This window comes from Amblyomma maculatum, chromosome 1, assembly GCF_055883805.1.
Source record: "Amblyomma maculatum isolate TAMU_Amacu chromosome 1, ASM5588380v1, whole genome shotgun sequence".
Classification (NCBI taxonomy): Eukaryota; Metazoa; Arthropoda; class Arachnida; order Ixodida; family Ixodidae; genus Amblyomma; species Amblyomma maculatum.
The window spans coordinates 235,313,290-235,330,448 of NC_139344.1; the positions used below are offsets into that span (position 1 = coordinate 235,313,290).

General features: G+C 42.8%; 3 protein-coding genes across 7 annotated transcripts in view; 2 read left to right on the plus strand and 1 right to left on the minus strand.

Annotated features, from left to right (window-relative positions):
• Nucleotides 1-8,026, plus strand: part of LOC146205929 (uncharacterized) — a 30,635-nt gene extending 22,609 nt beyond the window's left edge. For 2 of the 5 annotated variants that reach the window (XM_084590586.1, XM_084590588.1), the window contains 3 exons: nt 6,736-6,858; nt 6,923-6,995; nt 7,765-8,009. In XM_084590586.1, the coding sequence (XP_084446712.1) occupies nt 6,736-6,858; nt 6,923-6,995; nt 7,765-8,009 (441 nt within the window). Of the gene's footprint in view, nt 1-6,735; nt 6,859-6,922; nt 6,996-7,764 lie in introns of all 5 variants that reach the window. The other 3 variants (XM_084590587.1, XR_014704295.1, XM_084590589.1) reach the window with 3 other exon arrangements.
• On the minus strand, nt 7,746-9,716 carry LOC146205930 (periodic tryptophan protein 1 homolog). The gene has a single exon (XM_084590590.1). It carries the CDS (start codon nt 9,620-9,622, stop codon nt 8,207-8,209), a length of 1,416 nt encoding a protein of 471 aa, XP_084446716.1. The 5' UTR covers nt 9,623-9,716; the 3' UTR covers nt 7,746-8,206.
• Nucleotides 9,717-9,905: 189 nt separating this feature from the next.
• On the plus strand, nt 9,906-14,914 carry LOC146205931 (AN1-type zinc finger protein 1-like). The gene is made up of 7 exons (XM_084590592.1): nt 9,906-10,237; nt 10,537-10,579; nt 10,669-10,714; nt 10,796-11,021; nt 14,242-14,435; nt 14,506-14,586; nt 14,669-14,914. The coding sequence occupies exons 1-7, from the start codon at nt 10,180-10,182 to the stop codon at nt 14,834-14,836; spliced, it is 816 nt and encodes a 271-aa protein (XP_084446718.1). The 5' UTR covers nt 9,906-10,179; the 3' UTR covers nt 14,837-14,914.
• Nucleotides 14,915-17,159: the final 2,245 nt, after the last annotated feature.

Here is a 17,159-nt window from a genome sequence, read left to right on the forward strand (position 1 = left end):
ATCATACAAGTTGTCTAAAAAAGCGAACCGTAATTTTATCGTGTTTTTTTTTTTCTCCCTTTTCTTGGAACACAAGGAACACAACGGTGGCCAGAATGTTACTAGTAAGAAGAGGAGAGCAACAACTGTGCGTGCACTTAAACGCACGCTTGAATGCAGTGCGAAGCAGGTGATGTAGCCACACTGCGCAGAGGTTTTGCCAAGGTCTCCATGGAGCGCGCTGGTGCAGAGTGGCGCAGCGTCCCCTGGCCAAGGTTGTCTCCCCTATTGGCAGTGCTTGAGCGCATCGAATTGATAGATTCCATATTTGAGTATGTCAAGTCAAAATAGGCAAATGCTTTTAGTCAAGCTTGATGTTCAGTTATGAAATACAAAATCAAGCATTCCATTTGCAGCTAGTCTCTACTGAATTGTTGCCAAGGCCACCTGTTATTTTATACATCTGTACATGCATTGGCTGTGTTTGTCTTGTATTGTCAGAGCTACATGCATAGTCAGCAAAGCATTGAACACTGAATACAAAGGAATCAAATCACGATTTTTTTATACGTCAGGAATAGAAAATTGGGTTGGGTTGGGTTGGGTTTTTTGGCACATAGGCTACTATGGCCATCATGCGCCAAACACTAGGTTGCTGAGCTTCTTTATGAGTGAAAATGAAAAGTTTAGAAAATTACAGCTGATTTAGAATCCCTAACTCTTTAAGAAAACTAAAAACAGATGAAATTTCAACAAGCGGGTTGTCTCCTAATAGTAAACAGGGGTGGAATGGGATGCGTTCATTATAGAATGGAGTAAAATATTTTTTCCTTAACTGTTCAAGTTCTGTGCACGAGATCAAAATGTGGTTCACGGTGAGCTCACCTCCACATTCTTTGCATAATGGTTTTTGCTCTTTTCTCAGTAAGAAATTGTGTGTCAAGTTTGTATGTCCGATTCGAAGACGGCACAAAATCACCTCACTGAAGCGTTTGTTCTGTGTACATGATTTCCATTCTCCTACTATGGGTTTTACTGTGTGTAGTTTATTTTGCTCTTCGTTATTCCATTTTTTCTGCCATTTATCTATCAGGCTTCTTTTCACTAACTTAATACAATCCTTGTAGGGAATTGGTATTTTCTTTATTTTCTTAGTTCGAGCTTGTGCAGCACATGAGTCGGCTACTTCGTTACCATCTATCCCAACATGGCTAGGAACCCAGCAAAAGATTATGGTTTGGCCTTGCGTTGTGATTTTTTCTACGCCGTGAATGATGTTCCCTACTATAGGCTCAACTGCATTTTTGGAATGTAATGCCGTAAGCACACTTAAAGAATCGGTATAGATTATGCTCTTTTCACAGTTCTGTTGCATAATTTTATTTACAGCTACATAGACAGCGTAACATTCTGCAGTAAATATTGAGGCACTGTTAGGTAGCCTTATGACTTTTTCTATGTTGCCTTGCACGACAGCACATCCAACATAATTTGCTGCTTTTGATCCATCTGTGAAAAATTCTGTGAAGTTCATATACTTCTCTCGTAGTGCTAGGTATTCCTGTAATATGTGTTTGTGTGCTGTTTGATTTTTTCGGAAGGCTGTCAGTGTGAGGTCACATGTAGAGGGAAGGCTGTACCAGGGCGGAAATGGATACTGTCTCTGGGCTACAGTTGGAAGTGCATCCAGTATTCCTAAATCTTGGCATATTTCTTCAAAGCGGAGTAGTAAAGGCCTGATAGCATGGGGTTTGTTTATGAACAGTGTTCTGGAAGGGCACTTTGTAACTAAGGGGAAACAGAGATGTTTTGGTAAAGATCTTATCCTGAGTATGTATTCACATGTAAGCATGCTCCTCCTGTCGGCTAGGGGTGGTTCATTTGTTTCTACATAGATGCTTTTAATGGGGGATGTTCTGTATGCACCACTAGAAAGACGTAAGCCGAGGTTATGTATTGGGTCTAATCGCTTTAGATATGATGACCTCGCGGAGCCATACACAATACAACCGTAATCTAAACTGGAGCGTACAAGAGAGCGGTAAATGTGTAAGAGGCATGTTCGATCGGATCCCCAGTGCTTCTTTGAGAGAACTTTGAGTATGTTGAGGGACTTAGAAGCTTTCTTCTTAAGGTTAGTTATGTGAGGCAGGAATGTTAATTTTTTATCAAAAGTTATACCTAAAAATTTGTGTTTATTTTTTACTGGCAGTTCAGCTTCATTTAGGTATAAAGTTGGATCTGTCTGTAGGCCTCTCTTCAGTGAAAAAAGAACAGCTACTGTTTTTTGAGGGGAGAATTTAAACCCATTCCTGTCTGCCCATGTAGCTAACTTATTCAATGTTATCTGTATTTGCCTCTCACAGGATGATATGTTGGATGATGTACAGGCAATTTGCAAATCATCAACGTAGAGTGAATACATAACAGACTCTGGGATTGCTTTACTTATACTATTCATTTTTACAACAAACAATGTAGTACTTAAAATACATCCCTGTGGTACGCCATTCTCTTGGATAAATGTTTTTGACATAGTTGTGCCTAGACGAACATTAAATGAGCGGTTAGAGAGGAAATCACGCAAGATGTTTAGCATTCTCCCACGGATGCCCAAGTCTGCAAGGTCACGCAATATTCCGAACCTCCATGTTGTGTCGTATGCCTTTTCAAGATCGAAGAAGACCGCTAGACAGTGCTGTCTGTGTATGAATGCTTCTCGGACGGTATTTTCCAGACGGACAAGGTGGTCAGTTGTACAACATGCCTTCTTAAAGCCGCACTGATGAATATCGAGAAGCTCTTGGGATTCTAGGATAAACATTAATCTAATATTAAGAATACTCTCAAATGATTTTGCCAGACAGCTAGTTAATGATATTGGCCTATAACTGCTGGCCGAAGTTGGTGGTTTGCCATGCTTCAAAAATGGTACAACAAGAGCTTTTTTCCACGCCTCCGGTATCTGTCCTACTACCCATATCTTGTTGAAAAACTTTAGAAGGGCTTCTACAGATGGCTCAGAGAGGTGGGACAACATTTCATAATGTATCTCGTCGGGGCCTGGGGCAGTCTTTTTGCCAGTAGATAGAACTCTATGAATTTCTTGTATTGTGATTAAACTGTTAATCAGTTCGTTGCTGCCACCGCTAGTTGGGAGTTTCTGTTTTTCAGCTGTGATTTTATATCTTAAGAATGATTCTGTGTAGTGGTTAGAGCTAGACACTCTGCAGAAATGCTCACCGAGTATATCTGCCTGCTCCTGCAAGCTAGTTTGCACACCTGGAGGGGTTAGGAGAGGGACTGTGTAGGGGGAGTAGGTACCATCTAGTTTGCGAACTTGTTCCCATACCTTTTTGGATGTGATGGAACTGTTTATAGATGAAACATAGTTTTTCCAAGATGTTTTCTCTGCGCTGCGACGAATATATCTTGCTTTTGCTCTTGCTTTCTTAAAGTTCATTAGGTTCTCGTGCGTTGGGTACCTGCGAAAGACACCCCAGGCTTTATTTTGTTGTTTTTTTGCTTCCTTACATTCCTGTGTGTACCACAGTTTATGATTTGGTTGTATTTTGCCCGAGGACTGGGGGATAGCAAGGTGAGCAGCAGCAAGGATACGGGTCGTGAAAAGCTCATTTAATTCATCTACACTGAGGCTGTCTGAAAAAATGTTTTCTAAATTGGCTTCTGATTTGAACAATGACCAGTCGGCTAGGTGGAGCTTCCAGCGACGTGGTTTAGAAGGGATGATTGATGGAGAAGATAAAAGCTCAATAACAACAGGTAGATGATCACTTCCATACGGGTTGTCTATCACGTCCCATTTAAAATAATTAAAAATCGATGGCGAGCAGAGGGATAGATCTAAACAGCTCATTTTTCCAGAGCTTGGTGAGCAGTATGTTTGCTTTCCGGTGTTCAGCAAACATATGTTGTTACATAATATAAAATCTTCTAATATGCGGCCTCTAGTATCTGTTAATTCACTGCCCCAAAAAGATGAATGGGCATTAAAATCACCAACTACCAGATAAGGCTCTGGCAGCTGGTCTAAAAGCTCCTCTAAGTCATGGAGATTTACTGGTGAATGAGGTTGAAGATATAAGCAGCATATCGTTATCGTTTTAAAAAGCAAAGTGGTAACAGCTACGGCTTCGTATTTAGTTTTGAGCTTGATTTGTCTGGTTGCAACACCACTCTGGATAACAATAGCGACACCTCCTGATAATCTACCAGACTGCTCCCGGTCACACCGAAAGACTTTATAATTTTTTAGAATGTTTTTATATTCAGGTCCTAGGTTTGTTTCTTGTAAACAGATGACGAATGGAGAGAACGTGTTTGAGAGATCTTTTACATCATTATAGTTGTTAATTAGACCTCGACAGTTCCAGTGAATGAGGAACGCCATATTGGGTGGATTTTGTTGAGAGTTAAAAATTTAGGTTTCGGGTCTCTCAGGGCCCGTTATTCGGGGTTTGTCCCTTTTTTTCTTTTCAAGGGAGTTGTGCCGGCGCAGAAGCGGCGGCGAACTAAGACTAGTGTCCATCGCTTCCTCGGAGGCGCTGGACGTCCGCTGGTCAGCTGCGGGTGCTTGTGTTTCAGGCTTCTTCTGAAGGGAAGCCTTTTGGGCTGGCGGTTGTGAGACCGGTAGGCCCTGTTTTGCAGATGGCAAGGAAGCTTTCGCTGTCCCTGCCTGGGGCGGGGGTGGTCCTGTCTGAGGCATTGCCTGGACAGGAGCCAGATTCAAGCGTGGCGTGTCGCCCCCACGCGCCACCTTGGAGTAGTCTGCCTTCGCTGTAAAAACGAATGGGTTTTTCTTTTTCAGTTTTTCGCGCGCTTCTTTGAAGCTGATATTTTCTATTGTTTTTATGGCTATGATTTCCTTTTCATTTTTCCAAGTTTGGCATGATCTGGAGTAGGCAGGGTGCTCCCCATCGCAGTTGGCGCAACGTGGCACAGCTGCACAGTTTTCAGAGGTGTGGTCATTTCCAGCACATCTTGCACATTTTGGACGGCCACGGCAGCTCTGTGAGCCATGACCGAAGCGTTGACAATTGAAACAGCGTCTGGGGTTGGGGATATAATGTCGCACAGTCACTTTGATATATCCTACTTCAATAGATTCGGGGAGTGTGGAGGTGGCAAAAGTTAGGACAAGGTGCTTAGTGGGTATTTCTTTGTCATCTTTTCTTATTTTTATTCTGTGCACATTGGTTACATGCTGTTCTTTAAGCCCCTCAAGCATTTCTTCTTCTGTGAGGTTCAAGAAATCGCTCTCAGATATCACGCCACGGACAGTATTCAATGATGTGTGCATAGACACTACAATTGGGATGTCCCCAAACGACTCAAGCTTTGGAATGTTGTCATATTGAGTTTTGTCTTTGACTTCAAGCAGGAGGTCCCCACTGCCCAGCTTGGATACTTTGTATCCTGGACCCAGGGCTTGTGTGAGAGACTTGGACACGATGAAGGGAGACACCATGCGGGCTGGCTTTTCTGGTTTTTCACTGTGGATAACGTGGAACTTGGGGAATATTTCTAGTTTTTCATTAAAGAATTGAGAGGTTACTTCGGTCCGCCTTTTCTTTGTTTGGCGATCATTTTGTCTTGAAGAAGCCATAAAGTAAGTATGCTGTTCGGTCACAGTGCCAGCCACCCACCATCGAGCCCAACAAGGGGACGGGGCAGGAGTTAAATAAATAAGTCCTACCCTCGCCAGCTGTACACAGTAACTATAACCTAATATGGGTAACCCAGGGTAGTTACACCACACACGGTTAACCCTAGCCGCCCGGAAGAAGGAAGAATCCAAGAAGAGAGAAGAAGACAGGAGAGCTGTAGGATAGAAGATAGGAAAGTGAAAGATGGAGGGGAGGATAGGAAAAGGCGACTGCCGGTTCCCCCCGGGTGGGTCAGCCCGGAGGTGCCGTCTATGGGAAGCATGGGCCAAAGTGGTGTGTTGCCTCCGCCGAGGGGCCTTAAAGGTCCAAACACTCGGCATCGGCTCAACCACCAGGATCCCCTTTTCCCCAGACACGGCGATGCCACGCACGGCTAAGCGTGGGTGCTCGGGGTCCGTGGTGTCGCACAGTACACGCAAACATCTGCTTTAACAGATGCCCCCTGCGGGGGAATAGAAAATTGCAATTATTAATAGTGTTTCAGCTAGAAACATGCTCCAGAACATAAATCGAACGCTCCAAACTCATTTTATTGCTCCAAAATGCTCAAGCCTACTTTCACCTCTGCCACCAGCTCTCTTACTTCACGATGGAAGTACTGATCATGTCTTGTTTGTTGCAAATCATATCGTCACACCAAATATGATTATGCTACCGAGAACAAATGTCCCCAAGATATGCGAGTGGCCTTGCAACAGTGGCTCAATGGTTAAGGCACTCAGCTGCTGAACCCAAGGACATGTGTTCAATCTTGGTTGCAGTGGCCGCGTTTAGATGGTGACACAAGACGCCCGTGTACTCTGCAATGTCAGTGCTAAAGAACCCCAGGAGGTTAAACTTAATCTAAAGACATTCAGTAGGGCACATAGCCCAATTCACTTAAGGTGTTGAATTCCAAATACACTAATCGTGCTACTGAATTGGGCATCTGTTGGTGCACATTGTGGTTAAACATCTAGACTGCCATTCATACACTCTAGACACTTTTATCACCAATGGTATATGTTATACAATAAAAAAAAGATTCCAGTGAAATATTTCTCAGCAGTGGTACTTTACCTTCTTTCAGGTTTTTCCTGAAGTAGACACAGTTTACAGGGCAGTGCCACCATCACTTATGAACTATAAGAAAATACTAGAAGGCGTTCAAGCAGCCTCAACAGATAGTTCCACCAGGACACACTCACAAAAGGTATGTGTGTTGTCCAAGTAACCTGCAGTCATTCAACAATAAGTGTTGTTTCATTTCCATGCAGGTCACAAGAAAGGCCACTGAGCCAAAATTTTATCACTCAAAACAGTCTTCTTTAACTGAATCTGACAGCTCTGGTAAGCAAACGATGCACCCTTTATTCTTCAGGGCCAGCATATACCTGTATCAAGCTTAAAGAAAAATAGAAGTGCAGCACAGCTTTAAATATAACCAAAGGAGTGACATACAGCACTTTTCTTCGTGAAAATAATTATATTTAGCAACTATCCACCAAAGCAACTACTGAAGAAACTACTGCTCCTTTTTCTTGTTCATTGCAATACCACTTCAGACAGCACCTACAGACTACCCACGTCTATCTTGGATCTTAAAATGCCACAAGGTACTATGACTGGCACCTCAGATTATTAAATTTGCTTTCCAGCCTTTCATTGCTCCTACAAATTTTGATGAAGCAGTGATAGAGACATTTACCAGTAACAAACAACCTGCAAGGCTGCCACTGAGTGTTAGCGATAACCTCAGTACCTTTTAGTTCCTCCTTATGATGTTACTAGCATCACATAGAAAATTAAGTGTCCACAGTAGCAGTGAAAATTTCTAATCATTACTGAATAAGATTAAAGATAAAAGCTTTTGCTTACTTAATTTGATAGTAGACACAAACTCATGCTGGTAATTCCAAGTTACTTTCTAGAAAGATAAATCCTAGCAATAAATCACATTAAAAATTCTCTACTTCATTGTGGAAATATAAAGTAGATTGCAAGTTTCTGTCACAAACAAAAATCATGCTTACATGGACTGCCTTTGTTGTTTTAATTTGTAGCCTGAAGTGTCAATTGTAACTGAATTTCGATCTCTGCTTTTTTTTTTTTTTTTCAGGTTTAATAATTAGCATTCTGCAAGCACTAGGCCTTGGAAAATATGCTGAAAACTTCAAAGAAAATGAGGTGAGCCATCATTCAATAATAAAACTGAAAAGAACCTCATTATGTTCTTGTCTGCAGGTGGACTGGGAAGCATTTGTTAATTTGGATCCTGGCAGTATAGAAGCGATCGGCGTTCAAACAGGAATAAGCAGGGAAGTCCTCCAGGAAGCCATTTATGAACTGCAAAAGATGCAGTGAGCCCACTGAGTAGTCACAACTTGGGCCACATATATCAAGGCTGCTATTCTATGTGCATTCACACAAGAGGTGTGGCACCAAAAAATGAAGTGTGCTTTAAAATTCCAAAACGTTTGCCTGTACCTTTATTTCTGAGCAAGGTCCAGCTACAAGGCATCTTCAGCCAATGAACTGCAAGGCAGTAAGCGAACAGAAATTTAAGTGTCAAGTGAAAGGCCACCAAAAGCCCCTGAGGGAACATCTGTCTCCATGTTGGCGTCATCTGTCTGTACTTCTGCTTTGAGCAGCTTCCGATTTTCAAAGCAGCTCAACCCAGCCCATTCTTTCAGGTCAACTACTGCAAACCCAAGTGTCTTGTCGTCGCCCCCAACAGCCACCACAAAAGGCTCGTCTGGGGAACTGGCTAGTGTGAGCACAGAGCCAACAGTCAGTGCTTCTTTTTCAAAGACGAATACAGGCTTGTGATCCACTACGTCCCACACCTTAAGCGATTTATCTTCAGAGGCTGTGATGAGACAGCCAGGGCAGTAGGCACTGAGCGCCATGCCAGTGACACCCTTGCTGTGGGCTGACAGAGTAAACATAGCTTGATCTGTACGTGCATCAAAACCATATACAAAGCCATTGTCTGTTGCAACATAGAAGTAAAAGGGGTCAAAGTGGTTCCACAACACCTTCTCCACTTCGCCATCAACGGTCCATGACTTAAAGCTAGCATCGCTGCTTCTGCAATCCCAAAGTTTCACAGTACTGTCACATGCTCCGGTCAGTAGAGTATGACTTTCAAAGGGATGCCAAACAACGGACTGGACTTTTTCTTCGTGCGCTGAGAGACACCTAGCAGGGACACCTACATCCAAATCCCAAACGAGGGCTTTCTGATCGGCCGATCCGCTAGCAAGCAAATGTCTTACTTGCTTGTTCCATGATAGGCTCAGAACTGCGTCTTTGTGCATCATTGTCGCCTTCACTGCACTCTTTTTCTTTTTAGTCTTTTTTCCTAGCTTGTAAGCAGGCTCCAAGCTGTCAACCAGGTCCAAGTCCCACACGCTGATCACAGGAGTCATATCGCCAATTGCCAAGTAGTTGCCTGGATTCGGGTCTGTCGGATCGAAGTTCATCCATTCTAAGCACAGCGGATAAGCAGGCAGCATGATGTCATGGTGAACGTAGAGATGCTCTTCCTGGTGGTTGTTGACGTATACCTCAATAGTGGCGCATGTATCTTCATCAACACGTGCCACAGCAATCAAGTTGTCCATGGGTCTTATGGTGAAGTCGTCAATTTCTTCCTCGCTATCTTCACCGTCATGTGGGTCCAAGTAGGGGTCGTCGGCGTTGTTTGCGTAGACAGCAAGAGAACCTAGATTTCCCAATTGCGGCGCTTCGCTGTCTTCATCATCGTACGTGTCCAGACCGTATTTGGCCGAAATGTCGTCTTCGGACGCTCCTGCTTTGCAGTCACCCATGTCGTCCATGCCGTCCACATTTTTGCTGTCGGGAGCACCCTTTTCTATGAGCTCTTTTAGCTGTTCACTGAGTAATTTTACTTTTTGGGGGCTTGCCTTAGCTACCCCTCGAGGAATCCATGTGAGGCAAGGAACAAAATTCATAATAAAATTTTGACGCGTTCACGGCGCAACCACAACACGCGGATGGTGGACGAGAAACGAGCGTGCGAATGGCTGCAAGTGCGACCTTTTTAATAGATTGGATTGACTGCGTGCCGCACTAATTGCGGGATTTGTGCAAAAAAATTTGCCCCCCTCCCCCCCGTGCATTTGTACCTTTAAACTTTGACAGCATGTTTTACAATAAAGTATGCAGAATTTTAAATTATTGCATTTTAGATCAACTTTTGGCGTAAGGTGCGAAACCATTGAGAAAGCTTCCATCCACGACCGGCTTTCCAGCTGACAGTCTACGCCATTGGTTCAGTTATTCTCCAGTCAGTTGTGTTTTCGACTGACTGGGTGACTGGACTGAGTCTTGCTGGCATTTTTACATTGGTATCAAGACCTGAAATCGCTCGCAAATGTTAAACCATGTGTTTAGCCAAAATTTGATTAATCCAGATGTACTGGTTGATCTAGAACATCTGGGCTGATCTGGGCAGGCCTTAAAACGGTGAAACGGTATCGCGGTTCTCGTTATTGATCTCAGTTGTATAATGGCAGAGCTGCCTCAGCTGGGTAAACATTGTCACGTGGAGTCATGCAATCGTTTAGGCAAGTAGATCATTTCTGCCCTATTCGTTGCTTCAAAAAACTAGCCTATTGTGCGTTACTTTTCACGTATGTGATTGTATAGAAAGCAGGAAACTGGTCGATGTAAACTGCGATTGTCTTTTTGAGGACATCATGCGGAGGGCGACATTTTTAATTTTTTTTTATTCCTGCTCAATACACACTTTATTAGTAAATCAGTAGAACAAAGAGTACACTTATACGGAGTCAGATCATGCACGTAAGTTGCGGTGAATGAGTGCGCTCGTTTTATTTAATGTTTTCCTCCCCATCGTTTTCAGATTTTTTACCTTTCGAGTGTGTGCACTGCAAGAACACATTTTGGTAAGCGTTGTGCAGAATTGTTTCGAACGCTCTATTCGTGTTGTGGCGCATGTGACTAATGCCTCCTGTATAAAATTGTCTATTAACAGCAGTGACCACCGAACCTCAGATGCGCATGTGTGTGACCAAGTTCAGGTGCGAAAGCAATTAAGTCTATTTAACTGTGAATTGTACATACGAGTGTCATGCATTTTTCGCCGAACGTCTCTTGCCCAGACTCATGTGCTGACAGACAAGGAGGCCAGGTGCAGTCGTACTGGGACGCTCTTCTGCTGCAGTTTTAGTGACTGCACACAAAAAGAGCTCACCCCAATAGCCTGCGGACTCTGTGCGGCAAATTTCTGTGTGCGTCACCGGCATGCTCAAGGCCATAAATGCAAATGCTTGCCATCACAGTCTGAGCACATGCCTCTTACGACAAAGGTAGTGCAGAAAATACTAGGTAAGGCTAATATAATAATTATTATTATTATTATTATTTTCACTTAGAAATAGAAATGGAAAGAGAAAAAATTGTCGCAAATAGCACACGATGGTAGTGTACGTTGATACTGAGAGCACCAGCTTGTGGTGAATTTTGAGAGCAGAAGAAACTACTGCATTTTCATCTTGGCCACAATGGTTACTCGAGGTTTTGTTTCCGTGGGCCCAAGATGTCGCTCCCACCTCGGGGCCACACAGGGCCCACCTGCCTTAATTCACAACATGTGGGGCAAATAAAGTTGTTTCTCTCTCTCTCTCTCTCTCGCTCTCTCTCCGCACTAACAAGGATAGCATTCAGTTCAAAAGCAAATACTTGATGGACCTTTGGCCCAGCTGCAGTAGAGACAAACGGTTTGCACGTTGTACAAAATTTTACTGCTGTATTGAATTTACTGCATATTGCAACATGGGAAGGATTTTTGGTAAAAGTATGAACACTGAACTTATTTGCAATTTCAACAACCAGCATTAGTCAGATCTACTTATGCTTGTTAATAAGGGTGGCCTGCATGCAGTATTCGACATATGTTGAATGACCATAGCACTCTCTCATGCAGCTTCCTGTTATAGTCAAATATACCATGTAGCTTCCTGTTATAGCTGGGCTTGGATAACCAGGGTCTGGCTAGCTGTGGATGGATGGCTGGTTAAGACTTCACAGAACAGGCGGTGGTGGCACACACCACATAGCCATGAGTAGTGCTTATGTACTTACTCTTGCCTTGATTTTAGCCACCAGTCAGCAAATCTCCGTTTGGTTTTTCTGCCCATTCAGAGTCTATAATTCTTCCACTAGCCTTAAAACTAAATGCTTTGGCTAAATCTGCCTTGTTGCCTTGAACCATAGGGCAATGCCCTTTACAGGAAATTTCCTAGCCCACCACTTTTTCCCCATTTCCCTCATCACTGTTCAAATTCTACCTTGCTACTAGCTTCCCTGCCCTCAAATGAAAACAATCCCAGGTCACCCTACACTCCCCGATTTGGTGTATTTCCATGAGCTCCCAAAGCAAGCAAGCCAGACTACCCCATGCTGCCTAATTTCCAACTATGCTTGGACCTTTGATATCATACACAGACTGTATTGTGAAAAGCCAGACTAGGAACCATCACTGCTTTCCAAATATCTCGCACCACTTCATACCTATTGTAATTCCACAATGCCCTATTTTTCATGACCACTGCATTCCTGCAGTCGTTACATATTTTTCATGCTCTGTTCGATACTCGGCTATTATTTATCAACACACTACACACATATCCACACACGCCTCCCTTATATGATTGCCGATTTTTAGTTGCTGAACTTTAGATCTAACTTGTCTCCCTCTATACTACAGATATCCAACAACCCCTTCAAATTTTCTCTGTTGTCAAACCATTAGTACTATATCATCCACATACATTATCCCTGGTAATGGCTGTTAGGCCCATTCACCGTGAAGAAGGAAAAGTTGAAGCCTAGTCCGCTGCTCTCTAGTTTAGTCTGTAATCCTTGCTGGTACAGCAGAATAACAAAGTTGACAGAGGACACCCTTTCCTAAGCCCCCTCTTAACCTCTACGAGCTCTGACATCTTTTTCCCCATTCTATAAGCACCTGGTACCTTTATAGATATCTCTCGATAGGTTTTTTACTCCACCTTCTACACTTAATGCATCCGGGATGCCCCGCAAGTCTTCTTGAAGTACACTGTCATAGGCTCCTTTGATTTCCAGAAAAGCTAGCCATAGGGATCTGTGTTTCTTCTCCACTATTTCAATACACTGTGTCAATGAGAACAGGTTGTCCTCTGACCTCTTTTGTTTCTGGAACCCATTTTGCAGCTCCCCTAGCACCCCCTCAATCTCAACCATGCCTGCAATTTAGCCTTTATAATCTGAATCACCGTCCTGCAGATCACTTTTGCAACTGTTATGGGACGGTAGTTGTTTAGGTCAATGTTGTCCCCTTTTTCCCTATATATCATGCTCATCCTACTTGGTCTTCATTCATTGGGAGCTTTACCCTCCATTAACAGTTTTCCTGTACCTCTCGTGACATTTCCTCAAATTTTGGGCCCAATTTCTTTTTTTAACATAATAGAATTGCCATCTGGGCCTGCTGATGTGCTACTTGGTGTCTAGTGCACTTTCCTCCCCCTGGTTTTACTTCTTCGATAGTTTGTGGGGTTTTTTTTTTCTTTGAGTGTGCATGTTCAAAACAATGCGTGCAAAAATATTGCTACATGTTTAAAGGCTATCATTGCCAGTAAGAAAGTGGTGGTCTACGCAGAATGCGTGTTCAAAATTGTATAGAGGTTGGCTCACTATAGCATTTGGAACTCAAAAACCACTTGGAAGTTGGTGAGCAAAATGGCTAAATTGGGAAAGGGAGAGGCAGTGACTAAGCATCTGAAATTTTCTGTACATGTTTATTTTCCCAGCAGTTCCTATTTGTGCTGGAAGTTTTTATATATTGTATTCCAGATATTGTGTTTTGTGAGGTAAAGTTTCTGGCATCAGGTCACAAGATTTTTTTTTGTTCGGTGATAGTAAAAATGCCGACTTTCATTACAGGTATTAGCATCACATTCATGTTACAAAATTTGGGGGAGCTACTCCAAGTTAACTTTTTGCCTGCTACAAAGCCTGCTCAAACATTCATGATCATTTCTACCACTGCATTTGCTTAACAAATGCTCATAAGTTTTTACAGTTTTCCACTCATTATTCATCATCATCATCAGCCTGACTATACCCACTGCAGGGCGAAGGCCTCTCCCATATCTCTCCAATTAACCATATCTCTCCAATTAACCCACTCATTATTACTGCATGACTAATGTTCAAATCAGAAGCTTTGTAGTATCTACAATGTAGCAGCAAGCAAGCATTACCTGTGTGCCTAATTTTGGACATAGTTCCTGCTCTAGTCAGGCTTGAGACATTTGAGCAGCAATCTGTACCATTAGTAAACCAAACAAACCAAACTCAGTAATTGGCACTCTTTGTAAACATCTGGGGTTCCTTCTTAATTCCCACAGTGGTGACTGGCTTTTCTATTGCAGTTAGAGCCATCTTCTTCACCTTGTTCTACCCTTTCTGTTGTAGTTGTAACCCAGTATTTCTGGTTTCTAAGAGGCAACAATGTGGTTCTTTCTTCTGCATTACATTTCCTCCTAATTTTTCTTCTCTTTAGAGTCCAAGAAGACAGTTGAGAAACCTATATCAAGCAAAGCAAGCTTATCTCCTACAGCACAGAAAGTGAAGCTCATGAAAATGAAGATGCACGCTGCAGGCGAGAAGACTGTCCCACTTGCTGACAGGGTGTATTTTGAGGTTTTCTTTCCAAAGGGTCACAAAGTTCGCTCAAAGCCATATCACTTTTCTAAGGTAATGCTTTTTTTGTTTTCATATTCATAATGGCTGTTATGTGGAAATCTATAGAGACATTTATCTGCAGTTGTGGACAGTGGGAAGAGCAATTGACAGTACTGCCATAATAGAGAAACTCCCAAATCAGAACAACAGGCTCACTGAAAAAGTAGGCAAGCCCTTCCGACACTACGCTTAAATGCGCATCAAGCTTCAACAAGACAGTAATGTCTTTTTTTTTTCCTTTACAGAGGTTGCTCCTGTTCCATGCAAGCACCTTAAAAGCACTTGGTATGAGCGACATTTTTGAGACGCTGTTGAACTCCAAATTCCTGAATGAAGCGGAAACACTAGTTCTTGAATATGTATCTCCAAACTGTGATACTCTAGCAGCAGACTATCACTATGAAGACAGTTGAACTTCATTTTTGTGCTAGTAGGAGGCACCATCCTGCAAGTAAAAAAAAAAATAAAAAAACAAGGTCTTTACTGTGCTACAGTGTTAGTTCAGTGCTCTTATGCTGTGTAGCCCACCGTTTAAATATATAGAATGTTTACAAGTAGCAAAGTGTTTGATAATAGTTCTCTTATACCGCATGTCTAGGTACCATCTTGTACTAGACAGAAAAAAGATTCATTATTTGTTTGCTTCCCATACTTTGGGAGAAAAATGTTAAGCAATTGAAGGGTTCCTATAAATATTCTCTGCCACTAACAGCTGTAGAGAGCGAATGAAATTGAACTTGTGGCATCACGTTCTGGCAGTGCGCTGTTTTTTTTGTCATTAATGCAAGGAAAAGAACTGCAGTAAACTAGTCATCTTGAGTGATTTCCATCAGATCATTAAAAACTTCTTACTGAAGCTTTGATTTGTAGCCTGTTACAATACATAAGCAATGTTTTAAGCTTCCACTCAATCTGTACGTGTATTTTGCCCTATGTGAAAAAACAAAATACGGGGGGGGGGGGGGGGGGGGGACGACACTTAAATCTGCCCTTGAGGTTATGACATGACTGCATTATTGGCTCCTATCTGTAGGCTTTCCTTGCTGATCTTCATTCACTTAAATGTATTTTCCTGATTTCTTAATCACCAATCTCTTCATTTGTGCCTCTATTACCTCAAAATGTACTTCTTGGCACACAATCATAATATGTCAAAGATTGTCCAACGTAGACACAAAGCCTTGCTTAACCAAGCTGTACAACCGTGCAGGCATGTACAGTCATGTCACCCTTGTGTAGAGCGCTCGGGCAGTGCTCATCCTGCAATAAAAACAAATTAAAAATCGGCCCACGACTTGCGGACAAAGTGCTCATGCTCATCATTTTCACAGGTCTGTATGGTATACTTCCGTACAAGCATTGCTTTTAAAAAGTAGAAACTGCAATGAGGTATCGATTTTTATGCAGGAAATGCACCGATCGAGCGCTATACACAAGGTTGACGTCGACTGTACATGCCAACATGCCTGTATGGCTTACGGGCAGTGACTCGTGGTCAAATGGCCCTGTGGAGTTTGATTCCCCTCATCCTCCCCGGCCACGTCGAGGTCTAGTGATGTCTCACGACCCAATGAGCAGTCAGTGCCTGGCCATGTCGGCTGTCGACTACCACCTGTCGAGGACATGCCATTGCATTTTCACTCACAATGCTGGCTACGCCAACATGAGATTTTCTGGAGAATAAGGCCTTTGACATTATCGTCTTACGGCTTCACTATGGCAATCCTACCTATACTACCAAAATTATATTTGATCTCCATAGTATACATTACCTGCGTACATAATTCCCTGATGCCTGGCCTCTCCTGGTTCAATGCCATCCATCACACTAAGTGTCGTTGTTCGAGCGACTCATTGTACTGAACAGTTCCTGCTATGGCACGAAATCGTTTTTATGCAGTTGTATTCCTGCATTAGCAAATTTCAGAGTTTGCTTCAGAAGTGTCGGTGCAATGCTTTTATAGTCCTTGTGAAGAAGCTATTGTTTTGAACACTGCTACATATTTAGTGCACCAGCACTAAGACTCCCACTCCCGCGTTTTGCTGATGTTTGTCTCGTCTTCTTCACAATGCGTAGTAATTGGCAGGTGACATTTCGAGGCACTGATTGGTAGGTAATTTGTGCGACACCATAAGACCACATCTCGCGGCCGAATAGGTAGATACTGCCAACTGCAAGTGAATGTAGCCTCATTAGAATGTGGTAATCTGTCAATAAAGGCAAAATGCATTTTTTCAGTGTCCTTTTAAAATGTTCTTAAAATAACTATAGATGACCCAGTTCATTTTTACATTGAACTTGGCAGCAATGTACAGCTGTTGCAAAAGTATGCAGCACACAGGAGCCATGGCTCAACTGCACTGCTCAGTGGCCCAATGGTCTGCTGTTGAGATCATGCATGGTGTGTCCATTTTATCATTGCAGAGGTGCTTGCATGACGACTTACGTGTAACTCATTCCCTTCTGGGTCATTTCTTAAACTAAATATTGAACACTGCACTGTCTGGAACAAAAGTGGGGTACAAAAATCTCTGGGTTCGCTGGACAGGCCGCCATTGGAAACTGACCCTGGCAACGCTTAAAGCTAGAACCCTAGCTAAAGAAGCTAGTTTAGCAGTGCTGTTAGAGGAACTAGAGGGTATGAAATGGTAGGAGGCCGAATGAGGCATATACTGTACTGAAGGACGGACATGTACTGTGTTATCGAGGTTTACCGGAGAGGCGAGAACTAAGAG